The 16,489-nt window shown below is 41.8% G+C and overlaps 1 protein-coding gene across 1 annotated transcript in view; it reads left to right on the forward strand.

The window, feature by feature from the left end:
- The window catches only part of LOC124796281 (ribokinase-like), a 57,021-nt gene that overhangs the window by 12,288 nt on the left and 28,244 nt on the right, over positions 1-16,489 (forward strand). Inside the window, exon 4 of the mRNA XM_047260398.1 lies at positions 8,699-8,863. Within this exon, the coding sequence (XP_047116354.1) occupies positions 8,699-8,863 (165 nt within the window). The remainder of the gene's footprint in view (positions 1-8,698; positions 8,864-16,489) is intronic.

Consider the following 16,489-nt stretch of genomic DNA (forward strand, 5'->3'; position numbering starts at 1 on the left):
TGAAGTGTTAGCAGTGTGCAGGAATGAAGTTGCTGCTTCTCAAACCAGGGATGAGTGGATGTGGCAGTTTTCAGTGTTTTTTAGTAATGATTGTGTGTGTGTGTGTGTTTTTTGTTCTCAAGTATTTCGTGTTTGTTATATTTCGTTTGTGTTTGGTTTGGAATGGTAATGTTATCCTTAATATTGTATGTTTAACTTGTCCCTGACCTAAACCCCTTACTTCCTTCAGTTACTCCATTAGTTTTGTTTATCGTCAGAGTGAAATACTTCGCATCTTTATATCTTTGTTCGCCAGTGTATTTAGTGACATTCTGGTCTCCTTATTGTGTATGCTGGAAATAGATGTCCACCATCTAGATGACATCACAGGTTAAAGCGGATTGGCAGATTCAGAAACTTCCATATTGCCTCTGTTCAATGCTTTCTTCTCATTGGAGCTCTCTCATTCAAGAGAGAATAGGATTGCCTGCCCAGAATGAATGGTCCAGTAGTTAACAGCCATGCCGAGTTGGATACACCGGTTTCTGTCAGATCAGCAAAGTTAATCACCATTGGGGCTGTTCAGTATTTGAAAGGGTGACTTCCCAGGTATGCTGCATGCTGTTGACAATTTTCCCTTTGCCATTACGGCAGAGGCGATAGGAGTGGTGGTGGTATAATGTCCCTGATCACCAGTCTCTGCCAAAGTCCTGGATTAAATCCCAAACCTCTCTGCAGTGTCTCATGAAGTGAGGGCATACGACACTGTTGACGGTGATCCATCTGTCAGATGGTGGAGCCCTTGGTGCTCTTCGAGAGGAGTAGGTTATGTCCCAGCAGCAGGTTTCACCTCGCCCTTCTCTGATCACCTCCAACACAAAATAGGCACACACACCATTACAGTCGTCTACTCTCAACAGATATGGTTACACATTCAGTTTTCATAATTTGTGAAGGAAAGGTTTCTGCAGGCACAGAGGATAGGAAAAACCTTTCCAGTTAGACAACTGAACATGGCCTTCAGGGCCTCCCTGCTATTCCTGCCACATGACTTCACTTTTTAATGATCCTGAGTTACTTTTTACACATACATATATCAGTGTGTAGGCAAATGATTTGAGAATTGCCATGATATGTAACATCTGGTACAACTGCAGTGTGTCCATTCAGTTCTGATAGTGTTGTTAAGCTTTGCATAGAACATTAGACAGGCAGTCAGCGAAGTGTCATACACGCTTGTCCATAATCTGCACATCATTATCAGTGGCATTGTGGGTATGTGCAGATTTAGATATTTACCATATTTATTTGCAAGACAAAAATTGAAAGGAGCCTCATGTTGGAGAAGTAAAATTTTTGGTACAAAAAATTTGATTTATATATATATTGATTTGAATCCAAAAGAAGTCAATAACACGATTAAACTAATCAATGTCAGTCCTCTGAAAATGGACCTCTTGTCAGTATGGGGAAATAATAATATACAGACTGAAGCAGTGAGAGAAAATTTGTACCAAGATCGGGGATCAAACTTGGGTCTCGTACTAGACAGGTCTGTTAGCCACTAAACCATGTCACCACAGTGGTTCACTCAACTGCATGGATTACCCTGGCACGCCTCCCCCTTCAATCCAAATTCTCACTGCCTTCCCAGTCTACTGTAAATTCCCCCTTACACACCACTGTGCCAAGGTGGCTTAGTGGCTAACCCACCTGCCTAGTAAGCAGGAGACCTGGGTTCAATTCCTGACCAAGGTATAAATTTTCGCTCACCAGTTCAGTTGGTATGCATAAAATCATATCTGTAGGAGACCAACAAAGTCTCTGAAGTTGTCATTTCATTTGAAATAACATTGGCCCAACAAGAGGCCCTTCTCTAAATATCACAGCTGCGTATGTAATGCTTCACAAAATAGTATCTCCAGAATTTTACAGGCATTTCAAGGAGCTCAGATGAGCTATGTATAAAAAAGAACATTTTGTGAGTACAATCATACCAAATAAGACAAGTGGTCCCTTTTTCCTTAGAGCTGTAAATGCCTAAAAATGTTACCTATTTGCAGTTGGCACCATAAAATGCCAGCTACCAGCTGACATTACTGTAGCAACAAAAACCTACAGCTACAACATATGTTAACTCTGCTGTTGCTGCTAGAAATGAAAAAGGAGAATTTGCTGTGAATACATGTGACTGGCTAAATATCTTAAAGAGTAGTTAAGCTAACAAAGTACTTCACATAACTAAATCATTCCACTTTGAGTTCATCATTAGCTGCAAAGACAGTGCACGTTGCAAAATGGAAATTTATGGAAATGAATTTGTCCACCACATCTTTCCCAAAGGAAATGGACCCATTAAAGTTTTCTGTGCAGTAATGCCAGCATGGATGACAACACAATGCCAAGATTATCTTTTTAAAAACATCAAGACATATTGCAAAGAGGAATAAAAAGACAATCTGTGTCCTGAAACAGAATGAGGCTCTGAAGCAGAACCTCAAGTCAGTGACAATGATCATCCTGAGGAAGAACCTGATCAGCCAGATATTCCAAAACCTAAGAAGAAGAGGCAAAAATGCTGGTTGTGAACAAATTTGAACCCCTTTGGACACAAGTAGTTTAAAAGTAGAAAATCAGATCTTTTGGCAACTATAAAATATGTGATCTCGGTAATCTAATTTTGGAAGTTTTTGTGAATTCAAAATTTTAGGTAGTTTTGGGCCCATTAATTGCTTCAGAATCCAAATTTGGTCTCAAAGTTGCCATAATATACAATAAAAATACTAGTATTGTGCCATAAAAGTTGCTGTGCAGGGTACACAAATTTTTATGAATTTGAGGCCAATTTATTTGGCTTCAAATTTTTGTACACTGTAACGAAGGTGTTGTAGTAACATGGTTCACGTTTTCCGTCACACTTCACATAGCGTAGACTGGGAACTGTCTGCTAGACATGACCGATGTGAACTGACTGGGCACTGCCCGTGCTGCCTGAGTTGTTGTTGTTGTTTCGCCAGCAGAGGTCGCGGCCGAATTCTCACGTGCACTCTGGTGGATGGGACTCTACTTCCGGCAACTACTGTCCGTGACGTGACGTGCCGTGCCGTGCCGATGTGCACCTCCCGTGATCTCTCTGGTGTCTACTGCACTCCTCCTTCGGGGGGTGAAGCCACTGTGATCCACTGCGTCGGAAGGTGGAGCGTCGTGCAGGAGCGATGACCTCCACATCCATCGGAAGGCCGGAGTCGAGGGGATCTGCCAACCCTCGAGCCGGAACCTTCGGATACGGCTGGGAGTGACCCACACGAAGAGGCCCCCGTCCTCCCACCACCAGAGCCTGGGACAGAACGGGAGACAAGCAGTCGAACTCTGGATCCTGGTTCACTTCGGGGAGGGGCAAGACCCAGTGGCAGGTACAGTGGGGAAGTGATGACCACAGGTGAACCAGCCTCCTGAGAAACCGGGCCTGCGAGGGGGGCCGGCTCTCACCGGGGCATCTCTAACAATGGGGATGCCGGTGCTGGAGCTACTGGACGCCGCCAAGGCTGAGAACCATCACAGTGTGGCGGAGTCACAGGGGGGAGGAACGGTAGTGGCCCCTGAGAAAACAACACAGGTGCCGGCAATGGGGAAGCCGGTGCCCGAAGGGTCGGAGTGTGGGTGCCCAAACGTGGACATAGCTGATTTTGGTGACGACGTACTTCCCGGTCCCCCGCCTGCGAGGTATAGAGCCGGCGGCCATTTCGGCGCAGGACCACTGCCGGTATCCAACGTGGATTGCGACTAAACCCACGTGCCCAGACAGACATACCCGGTGGAAAACCGGGTACTCCGTTTTGCGAAGACTGGCGAGGAACAGGCCGGAGGAGGTGCAGCAGAGTCCTAGGTTGGCGCTCATGGAGGAGTTCTGCGGGGCTGCGTTCTCCCATCGATGTGGTCCGGTATGCCGTCAGGAAAAACGTCAACGCCTCCTCCGCAGGAAATTCGTGCACATACTTTTTCATCTGTGTCTTAAATGTGTGCACCATGCGCTCACCTTCCCCATTCGATTGTGGATGAAAGGGGGGACAGCAAACGTGCCGAATACCGAAGCGCCTACAAAAATCCTGGAAGGTCTGCGTAATAAACTGAGGTCCATTCTCCGAGACCAGGGTGACTGGCAGACCTTCCACAGAAAATATTTTTGATAGTGCCTGGATTGCAACTTCTGAAGTGGTTGAGGAGCAGCGAATCACATATGGGAATCGGGAATAAGCATCAATGACGATGAGCCAAAAGCTATTGAGAAACGGGCCCGCAAAATCAATGTGAACACATTCCCATGCCTGGGTTGCAGGCGGCCATGAAGAGAACGCTGACCTGGGAGATGCCTGTTGGCTCGCACACTGGGAACAGGCGGCCACCAAGTGCACAATTTCTCTGTCAATACCGGGCCAGTACACATGTCTGCGAGCCAAGGTTTTAGTACGGGAAACATCTCAGTGCCCCTCATGTAATAACGTGAGGACTTCCCTTCGCAAACTTGCAGGAACAACCACGCGAGGAGCTGTATCATCGGTAACCAGAAGGAGAACTCCTTCCAAGATGGAGAGGCGGTCTCGTAGAACAAAATAATTACGAAGAGGGTCCGAGGCCCGGCCTGGAGGTCGGGATGACCACCCCTGCTGAACGAGGCGAACTACTTGCCGGAGAACCGGGTCAGCTGCTGTTTCCCTGGCGACTCTAGAACTAGTGATCAGGAAGCCATCAACCGCTTGGCGGGACACCACATCCAAATGAAAACACATAATCTCCTCCCGATCGAACTTAGGATCTGGGCCCACCGGAACACAGGAAAGAGTGTCGGCGTTGGCATGCTGTCCGGTAGGGCGAAAATGAGTGTCTTAATGGTACTTAGAGAGGAACAAGGCCCAGTGCTGTGGTCTGTGGGCCGCCCTATCCGGAATCTGAGAGGCGGGGCCAAATAACGATATTAATGGCTTATGGTCAGTGATTAACTGAAACTTCGTGCCATACAATAAAGGGTGAAACTTGGTAACAGCGTAGACAATGGCCAAAGCCTCTTTTTCCACCTGGGAGTAATGGGCCTGCGCGGGACTAAGAGTTTTAGACGCAAACGCCAGTGGCTGCTTGGAGCCATCTGCGTTGTAATGGGCCAGGACCGCCCCCACCCCATACTGCGAAGCATCTGTAGCCAGGACCAACGTCTTATTGGGGTCAAAAGTAGCCAAACAAGGCGCATACGTGAGGAGGCCCTTCAACGAGGTAAACGCTCGCTTGCATACAGGTGACCAATCAAAAGGAACACCCTTGCGCAGAAGGCAGTACAGGGGGCGGGCTGTGGTGGAAGCCCTGGGAATGAACCGGTGGTAATAGGCAATCTTGCCTGAAAAAGCTTGTCCTTCAGTGACGCGGGCCACGGAAGGTCGACAATACCTTGGACCAAACTTCCCAGCGGCTGGACGCCGTGCAAAGAGATGGTGTAGCCCACATACTCAATGGACAGTTGGAAGAAGTTTGACTTACGTAGATTGCAACGCAAGCCCACATACCTGAATTTGAGAAAGAGGGTGCGAAGGTTGTGCAAGTGTTCCTTCGTGCTGCGGCCAGTGACAGTTATGTCGTCCAGGTAATTAGTACAATGAGGGATTGTCAATGTGACGTGCTCAAGATAACGCTGGAATATCGCCGGGGCACTGGATATTCCGAAGGCCAACCGCTGGTATTGGTAAAGGCCAAACAGGGTGTTGACGACCGCCAGCCGTTTGGAGTCCTCATCAAGTGGTATCTGATGATAAGCCTCCGAAAATCGATTTTCGAAAAATATTGGCCTCCCGCCAGGGCAGAGAACAATTCATCAGAACGAGGCAAGGGATAGGTGTCCAGCACCAATTGGGAATTAATGGTGGCCTTGAAATTGCCACAAAGACGTAATTTTCCCGAGGGTTTCCTGACAATAATGAGGGGCAAAGCCCACTCACGAGAAATGGGAAGAAAAACCCCGAGGGCTGTCAACCGGTCAAGCTCTTCTTTTACCTGAGGGCAGAGAGCCAAGGAGATCTGCCTCGCACGTAGAAAACACATGCGAGCTGACGCCTTCAATGTTAAGTGAGCTTCAAAGTCTGAAACACGCCCCAGGCCCTCCTCAAAGATGTCCGTAAAATCAGAGATCAAAGATTCCAATGATTGATAGGGAACGTTTTCGGAGACCAACTGTATGGTGTGCGTGATAGAAAAACCGAAAGCTTGAAAGGCATCCAAGCCAAAAAGGTTAGCGGAGCTTGCATCACTGACAACAATAAAAGTAAGAGGCCGAGTGACTGATTTGTAAGTAACATCGGTAGTGAACTGACCCAGTAGGGGAATGAACTGTTTACCATAACCGCGTAGACGCTGGTAAACTGGCGCCAACGGGGGGCGACCCAAGGTCGGAGTAAGTTTGTGCGTTCAACAAGGAAACTGCCGCACCCGTATCTACTTGCAGTTGTAATTGGTGCGACTGAACCGACACCTCGATAAAGAGTTTGTGCGCCGATGCATCGGAAGCCTGCCCCAATGAAACTTCCTGAATGTTAACATCCATGTCCTCTATACCTGCTTCCTTCGATTATTTTGAGGCTGAGTGGCAAACTTTAGCAATGTGTCCTTTTTTATCACAACTGCGACAAACGGCGCAACGCTGGGGGCACTCTGAGCGATCAGATTGTATATAGCACGACGCACAGGACGGTAACAGGGACCGGCGCCCGGAACTCTGTTTGCGCGCCGTGCGGGAGTGACGGTAACGGCCGGATTGTACCGCTCGTACGTCGTCCATCCCAGACGAGTGGACCCGGCCGCACCGCCCTGAACCACGACGACGTCGCACCACACTTCCAACTGTTGACCTGTGGTGTGAGTGACTTCATACAATTGAGCAATGGACAGGACTTGCTCAAGAGAAGGGTCTTCCAACTGCAGGGCCCATTGCCGGACCTCCCTATCAGGGGCTGAACGAACAATGACGTCGCGCACCATAACGTGGGCATACGACTCTCGCGACTGCTCCGTGACAAAATGACACTTGAGACTAAGACCGTGGAGGGTAGCAGCCCACGCCCGGTAAGACTGATCTGGCTGTTTCTTGCATTGATAGAACTCGAGCCTAGCCGCCACAACATGCGTGCGGCGGCGATAATATGAAGACAGCAATGAACACAATGCATCAAAAGACAAGGACGAGGGTTCCTGCAACTGCGCTAGCTGCCGCAAAACTTGATACAGCGAGGGAGATATCAAAGACAAGAAAAGAGCATGACATACCTCTGCATCAGCAACATGAAACGCCTGGAAATGCTGCCGAAGGCAATGTTCATATGTGTCCCAATCCTCCGCCGTCTCGTCATACGGGGGAAAGGGGGAGGGAACGGCGCTGGAGCAGACTGTGTGGAGAGCAACGCCGGAAGCACTTGTTTCATGGTTGCCATGAGCTCCGTCTGCTGCTCAACCAAAACCCGCACTAAATCCTCCATGCCGTGGATAAGCTGTGAAACCGGAATAACGACGCAACACGCGAAAGAACGACCCTACTCGTTGCCAATTGTGTAGTAACACGGTTCACATTTTCCGGTGCACTTCACATAGCGTAGACTGGGAACTGTTTGCTAGACATGCCCGATGTGAACTGACTGGGCACGGCCCATGCTGCCTGAGTTGTTGTTGTTGTTGTTCCGCTGGCAGAGGTCGCGGCCGAATTCTCGCATGCCCTCTGGTGGACGGGACTCTACTTGCGGCAACTACTGTCCGTGACGAGCCGTGCCGATGTGCGCCTCTCGCGATCTTTCTGGTGGCTGCTGCAGGTGTTAACAATGTAATGTGTAATTTTAACTTAAAAAAGTCTGTACCATTTTACAAAGAACATTTTAAGCTTAACATATGCATAATTTGTCTTTAAATATATTAAATTAAACAATGATAATAAAGCGAAACGGTGATATTAAAGTGAAACTTTAAACTGCATTATCTCAAAAACACCTACTTTTCATCACTATTATCCAACCTGTCATAACTCACTCAAATTTAGAGATAGAAATCCACTCTTTTTTTTACTAATTGAACATAAAAATTTCAATTGCTCAAGATCCAAAATGTTCGACAAGAGGCTTTTCACTACCCATCTCAAATTTCTTTATTTGATTTAAGTTTTGTTAGTATCCATAAATTAATATTTTATTCCTTAATTCAGTGGTCTCTCTCTCTCTCTCTCTCTCTCTCTCTCTCTCTCGTAACTATGAAGCCAAGGTAAACTTGGTTTCAAAGTTGATGATAAATTAATTATTGTGTTACAAATTAAGCAGTAGTCAATGTGACTTATTTAGTTCTGACATATAGTCAATGCATGTGACTAATAAATAGTTCTTCTCTCATCTGTTTCTCATTAAGTACTTTGGACAACAACTCCAGAACCTAGTTGACTGGGGAATTGCTGTTTGTTGGTGCAGTTGTGTGTTCCACAAGTATCTTAGGAAGATGACTCCACGCATTAGTTCTGTTAGAACATGAATTGGTTCTGTATGTTGGTGCAGGTGTCTATTTGACAGAAAAAACCCTAACTCAAGAGAATGTGATGTCCATATCTTAGTAGTTACTTTTTTACTGCAACATATGTAATTGTATCTCTTAAACAATTTGAAATCCATATCAATTGTAAATGGAATATTCATGTGCCTTTGTTCTGCAGGGGAAAACCAGATAGTGATTGTACCTGGAGCTAATACATATCTTGATGAAAAAGACGTAAATAACGCCAAGGAAATGATTATAAATGCTAAGATTGTCCTTTTCCAAATGGAGACACCTCTTAAGACTACAATGCATACTCTTCAGCTCATGCAAGGAAATAAGGGTAAGCTTTAGAAATTTCCTCGTGATGGATTTTGTGTAAAATACACATATATTTTGTCACAATGCTTTTTTTCCTTCTGTCATGAACCATTTGTTTTTTCCTTGATGTATATCCCACCCAGTGTTGCCTCTTCCTATATGTTTTTCTCCACATCTCTTGAGAAGTGTTAAGTGTCCCTCTCATCCCATATTTATGAAATACATGTTCCAACATTCTCCCGAGAACACAAATTAAAGGGCTCTAGTTTTGTAAAAATTTCAGATTTAATCTTGTATTGTTTGGTTTCCTTTCATTTTTCTTGTTACAGTAAAATCTTATATTGTGCTAGTGGCAGTTTGACTTATTAGATAAGTTCATTCCAAGGTATTGTTCATTTTACAGTTCTCCTCAGTTAATTGCTCCACTATTCTTTTAATCTTGGAAAGGATTTTGTAAAATCTATGGTGAAATAACAACAGTATTTTCTTTATTTACATTTCTTTTTGCATGTAGTCATCAAATTATGTCTTTTGTAAACATCGTATTGTGTTTAAAGGTTTAACACATATCACACTTGTGTACAGAGTTTTAATACATATCATATTTACCTAGAAAGTTAAATACATCATATATTTAGCATATATTCTTTTAATGAATGCAGACATTTATTTACAGGGACTGATTTTACCTTTGTTTTAAATGTGAGCCCAATATGTGCCCTTATGGATTCTGGCAATTACTTATACTATATTGAGGCACTCATTTATGGACTATGCTGTGTTACTTTTAATTTAGGTTTTTGTCTGTAATACCTATGTTTGTTTCTTATATAAATACAATTAGATATTTCTTTTGGATAAGAGCATCACTACATTCACGAATGTTCCATTCACGAATGGAGTACAGGAAGAATGATTGAGTACCTCTGTGCATGTAGTAATTATTCTATTCTTATCCTTCATGATCCATATGTGAGCGATATGTAGGGAGTTGCAGTACATCTCTACAGTAATCATTTAAAGCAGTTCCTGAAACTTTATAAATAGGCTTTCTCAGGATAGTTAATGTCTATCTTCAAAAGTCTTCCAGTTCAGTTCCTTCCATACCTCTGTGACACTCTCCCACAGATTAAACAAATCTGTGACCATTCGTGCTGCCCCTCTCTGTATACGTTCAATACCTACCAGCCCCACACACTTGAGCAATATTCTAGAACCAGTCACACTGGTGATTTTGGAAGCAATCACCTTTGTAGACTGATTGCACCTCCCCAGTATTCTGCCAGTAAACCGAAGTCTATCTGCTTTACCCATAACTGAACCTATGTGATCATTCCTTACACTCGCATATTTGTATGAGTTGGCAGATTCCAACAATGACTCAGTGATATTATAGTCATAGGATACTACGTTTTTTCGTTTTGTGAAGTGCAAAATTTTTACATTTCTGAACCTTTAGAGCAAGTTGTCACTCTCTGCACCACTTCGAAATCTTATCAAGATCTGACTGAATATTTATGCAGCTTCTTTCAGATAGTGCTTCATTGTAGGTAACTGCATCATTTACAAAAATCCTTATTTTACTATTAATATTGTCTGCAAGGTCATTAATATACAATATGAACAGCAAGGGTCCCAACACATTTCCCTGGGGAACACCCTAAGTTACTTGTACATCTGACAAGAACCCTCCATCCGAGATAACATGCTGTGTCCTCTCTACCAAAAAGTCCTCAGTTCAGTCCATCAATTACAGAGTTAATTGGAGCAAATATAAAAGATTGAACTGTTGTATGTAGGGTCCATTTCTACTGCAACAGAATTGTTATGTTGTAGAATTCTTGAAGTGTTTCAAGGTTTGCCAAAAGCAGGATTTTTCCAAAAACCTCTTTTTTTCTTTCCTCTAACTGATGAACCTCGTTCCCCTGGAACACTCTCCAATCTTTGTACTAAATCATCCACAATTTTTGCTGCCCTATTTCTTGAAGTTGGCACATCACTGGTGTTCGATAAGAAACCAGTCTTGGCTGGAATGAAGGTTAAGTCGTTTCTTACTTCCAAAGCTTTGAGAAGTTCGTTTATTGCTTTGATTGAAGATGCTTCATCATCCAGATTGATGACCATCTTAGCTATGCTCAGGAAACTGGAACATAGTAAACTGCCACTGAAATCCATGTCCCCCATCTCATTAAGATATGTTGAGGAGGCAGAGAAATATCTGAAGCAAAGTCTTTAAATGTCAGAATCTGTGTCTCGGCATTCACAAAATATCTTATGAACACTGGAAATCAGTTTGTCAGCATCTGGGAACAAACTCCGTATCTTCTCTCACACTAGTGAAAATGATGTGCTATGCAGATCACATAAAGTTTGCTTGGTAATAGCAGTCTTAAAGTTGGCCCAGCCTTTCTTATGCATGGTACAATACCTGAGATGGAAGGTAATATATTTTCATGTTAAATTTCTTCAGGCCATGTTAACTGCAATGAATAAATAAATAATTGTGTGATAATTGAATTATTGGCTTTTTCCTGACACTCTGTTGTAAGCAGGATTCTCCTTCTGAAGGATCAAATGGTCCAACAATGAGATTGGCAATGAAATGACCAGTAGGATCACTTGACTAATTCAATTGAAATCCATTACTTTTTATTTTTTACCTCATCTTTAATGATTTCTAATTACTTTATCGTAACATTCACTTAAGTAACATTTTTGCGAACTGATTCACTGGGCACAAATTCGTTCGTATACTTCTCTAAAAATTGTCTCAGTGTAGGATTCCGTAGTTTCCACAAATAGATTCCAGTGTCAATAAAAGCTTTACATAAGTTGAATGGAAGTCACGATTTTTTGAGTCAGTGTTGCAATTGCTATCGGAAGCAAAGAAAACTTCATCCCACCTTTCATCTTTGTATATAGTTCTGGTATGCTGAGAAATGAATTATTTCTTTTCATAGTTCAGTGAACGCTCACGTATTTTCCGTGGATGTGGTTTACTGACAGTAGAAAATGCATCAGATCCAAAAATATTAAATTAACTGTGCAATTCACTGTCTAAAGGAAAACTGAATTTCGGCATGTTACTAACTACTTTGCACAACATGACAATGAAAACTGAAAGTGAGAGAAATTTTGAACAATAGTGAAACCATGTTTTAGTTTTGGCACTCATTCTTTCTTTTGAAGGCTAAGTGATCCGATAGAAGCCAAGTAAACACTAGTGATAATTATAACAGTTTCCTACTGTTACCTCATTTTCAGGTGACACTCGTCCTTTTTAAATAATAAAGGTATAAATGCTAATCAGAAAGACAACAAAAAGCATTTATTTTGGTGATTAGGAATCTATATTAAGAAATGACAGAAACATACAAAAGGTATTCTGCCAAAGTTCTGGTCTCTGGTGATTTATGTTTGCAGTGCTTAGGCTTCATTTCTGCTGAATTAACTTAGCAGTTTCTGGAGGATCCACATTTAAGTAATTAATTTGTTGGCAATAATGATTAAATAAGTGGAATTCTTGGTTACTAAACTTAAGTCTGTCATCTTCATGTTCACTAATTCTATCCTACTGGAAGTTAGATCTATTGGTTTGGCTATCTGAAGTTATTAAATTTGCAAGATTATATGAATTAAATATATGTAGTAATTTATTATAAGAATTTGCTCAATGTTTAAGTATTGTTTGGTCATTGTGTCCAACTTGGCCAATTATCTTAATGAGGATGTTGAAGAAAGATCCAAGTCTCCATTCAGTGGCCAATAGACACCTAACACTATGTTTCATTGTGGTGTTCATGGAGCACTCATATTGTGAACTTACTCTGCAGTATTGGTCAGGAAATAGGTTTTTATGTTATCATAAAGATATAACTAACCCCTTTCTGATACTGTCTACAGTTACTGCTTACAGGAGAATAGTCATCTGATTTAAAATAACTTATCTCATTTTGTTTTAGGGTCACTTATTGCCAAAACTTGTGTACTGTGAAAGCTTGCAGCAAGTGAAATTTATTTCTTAAGTACTGTATGTATAAATGAATCAAATGGAATGGCCCTTTCTCTTTGTTTTTATACTGTTTGTTATAGCAGGAAGACTTAGATTGATGGAATACACACAAAGATTGAGCCTTGTTTGCTTTTGCTTTGAAACTGAGTTGTATAGAAGCAATGGAATGCAAGTGACAGATTCATGATTCTGAGGGAAAAGAGCTTCAATATTTGTATCAGATTTAAAATTCTTTGTTCATTTGTTACATTGTCTACAGTGACCACCCATATGAAGTGGTTATTAATGTAGTTGTATGCATGTACAGCATCATTGAAAATTAAATTCAGCATGTTGTCCACAGTAATGTTTTTACCCATAATCTACACCCCTCTGCCTTCAAGGATGTCACTTACATGCCTTTGACCCTCATTATCATCAGGTTTGAAATGACCCACAGCAATTCAGTACATTATTGTGCTCTATTTTCACATACTACATTAATCTGTACTCATTGATTAATCATATTATGACGTGGATAAGGCAAATGAATAAACTATGTTGCAGTCAGAAACATAAGCTCTGAGAACATATACATACAAATACTCCAATTTGTTTTTATTGTGGGAAATGTCTATCCCATAAAGAAGACACATCAAGTTGCAGACATTGAAGTGTTTTCTTTATTGTGAGTAGCAATCTGTCTTTTCCAACACTGTTGATATTCCTCCCTAGTGTTACCATTGTTCAGTTATTAACCAAGGCATTAGACAATGGTACGGACTATCACCCGCCCTTTTTAACATTTACATTGACTTCATTCTTTGCAGATGGAAATGTAGAAAAAAGCAACAAAGAAAAGAGAATCACGGGGGAGGAGGCAAAGATTTGTGCCCTTCAGGCTGAATTAGAGCACACAAAATTTGAGCTAGGTAGGTTGAGGGGGGAAAAAGATCTTGGGAACTGGGTAAAGGTAACAAGCAATGGGCAAAAGGGGAACAGCTCTTCAACTTCGTTTACATTTGAGCTAACAGTATTCAATAAATTTGACTTGTTACCTGAAGTAGGAGTACAGCTCTTCCAGCTGTAGGTCACAGTAAGGTGTAATAGACTTCTAGCAAAACAAGTACCAGGTCACAAGTATTGTGAAGCCAAATGCTAGCCTTAGCCAGGTGACACAGGACAGACTTTTGGCAAGGAGAATCAGGTTCGTATAGTTGGTGAAGTAGGGAACAGCCTTTAGGAGTGACCTGGATGAAATAGCAGTAGCACACACAAATAAGAGGTCCTGCAGCACCATGACCAGCCTTGGTAAATGCTGCTGTGAGCTGTGTGAACTCTTTAAGTTGAGCTGACTGAAACGAAATTTCATATGAGTGCAGGGCCTGTTGCTACACTTGGGAGATGGGGATATACTAGATATGGCTTACATCTGAATAGGAGAGGGAAAGATAGGTTGTGTGAGCTTCTTGCAGATAATATGCTGGGGCCACCATCACACTTAACAAGATACCTGTGATTGAACTATTTATGAGGAATTTGGATTCCTTAATATGCTATCTGGCAGACAGCAGCAAGCAGTTAATAGTCTGTAGTGACTTCAATGTAGGTGTTCTAAAGAACACCGAGAGAAAAACTGAAATGGAAACCTTATTTGGATCCTACAAGTTGGGCTCTATAATTAACTTTCCACCATGGATGGATAAAGATAGTATGATCATAATTGATAATGTTTTCTTTGATGAAGCTCAAAGCAGGAAAAAGCTGTTTCCACAGTAACAAATTGTCTCAATTGCGTAATTAGTTAGGATAAATAACACAGCACCTCATAGTATGGATATTCCTCAGTGGAAATCAGTTAGAATAATTAATGACTCTGGGACAGATGTTTTTAAGAATAGTTTACAGAAGGTGATGTGGGATGTAATTTATAATGAACCAAATGCTAACATTAAATTTAATCTGTTTCATGGTAAATTCATATCACTATTTGACAATATCTTTCCACATAAGCTAGTCAGAAAGGACACTAAACAGCCAGGTAAAAAACCATGGATCACTAGAGGCACTAAAGTATCTTGTGAAAGGAAAAAGAAAATGTAAATTTTGGCAAGAACAAGTAGGGATCCTGCAGAATTTGCACACTGCAAAAAATACTCAAATTTACTTAGAAAGGTTATTAAAAAAATCAAAATTGAACTACTGAACTTTACTACTGACTTCATTGTAACCACATAAACGTTTATTTTTGAAGATGCTGAAAACTCTGAAAACTTCTTTGAACATGTAGGGTACGCTGTTCCAATGGTACTGCAGAGAATGCAAGCATTTCTAGGCTCTCTTCAGTTCCTTCAGGGTCAGGTGCAGCTAGTACAGGCTACCTGCCAGGCGACCCTATTAGACACATTCTGCACACTTGCAAATCACATGGCCAATCCTGTCTGCATGTGTTTGGCCAATGCAGAACTGTTGCAAAGGCTCCAACCCAGCTGCCCAACTGCTCACGTCATCTGTTTCTCCACCCTTGCCCACTTGTAACAGTTGACTGCCAGCTGCTTGCCAGCAGGCATGCAAGGTAGATCAGTCGGATGTAGGGTGTAGTTGATTTTTGTCAAATTCAGTTTGGAGCACTTTTCGTGAATGCTGTAAACAAACCAGTGATGAATTGCTGAAACCTAAATTGTGTGCTAATGTCAGAACGAAGTTAAGTTTCTGCAGTTTTATAGTTATCTTTCGTCAGTTCATTATGTCCCTTAAAAGAATTTTCACCATTTCCCAGATTCATTTTTTCTGTCACATTTTTTATTGTATTCCAAAGATTTCTTATCTTTTTCTTTACGATTTTATTTTTTGTCAAAAGTAGATACATTTTGATCATTTGGTGACTTTGTTAAAATTTTACAATACAATTTTTAATGTGATTTGAACTTACAGTCTGTGTTTATGTTAAGTAAAGTGTTGCATGATATTTAAAATTCATTTTTAACCAAGTGTTTGGGAACACGCAATTTGCATATATGGGTCAATTTTTAGAACAGTAGTTTTCTTAATAGGCTATGAACGATGTTACAAAATACATTATATCAAAAGGAAAATTCCCTTCAAAAAACCAGAACTGTGATACTTGGTGGTAATTATTTGCTTTCAGGAGGCCAAATGTTTAGTGCTCCTAAGAAAGAATATAATAGGCAAAGAGAAAGATCTTTGTGTCCTCTTGTCCTCACATCAGGTAGGTGTCTCTCGTCTTGGGGTCTGATTGACCTGCCCTCTTTAACTCCCCCCCCCCCCCCCCCCCCTCTCTCTCTCTCTCTCTCTCTCTCTCTCTCTCTCTCTCTCTCTCTCTCTCTCTCTCTCTCTCTCTCTCTTTTGCCATGTACATTTTTGTGTGCCTGGTAACATACTGGTAGTACGAAGTACTTAATATTTTGAATTCCGTCTCATGATTTTATAGAAAGCGAGAAAGCGTTGTATTTTTTCGTTAACACAAAGTGTTTTGTGTACATCTTTCTGATCTGTATGTTGCAAATATTCTTGAATTGCTCAATTCATTTTTCGGTTATTAATCTGCTATTTCCAGTTCTCGTTATTTAAGTCATGTGCCATGCTAGTTGTTGAGTTGTTGTCAGTACCGTCAGAAATTGAGCATCATGATGTGAG

Source organism: Schistocerca piceifrons, chromosome 4, assembly GCF_021461385.2.
Source record: "Schistocerca piceifrons isolate TAMUIC-IGC-003096 chromosome 4, iqSchPice1.1, whole genome shotgun sequence".
Lineage (NCBI taxonomy): Eukaryota > Metazoa > Arthropoda > Insecta > Orthoptera > Acrididae > Schistocerca > Schistocerca piceifrons.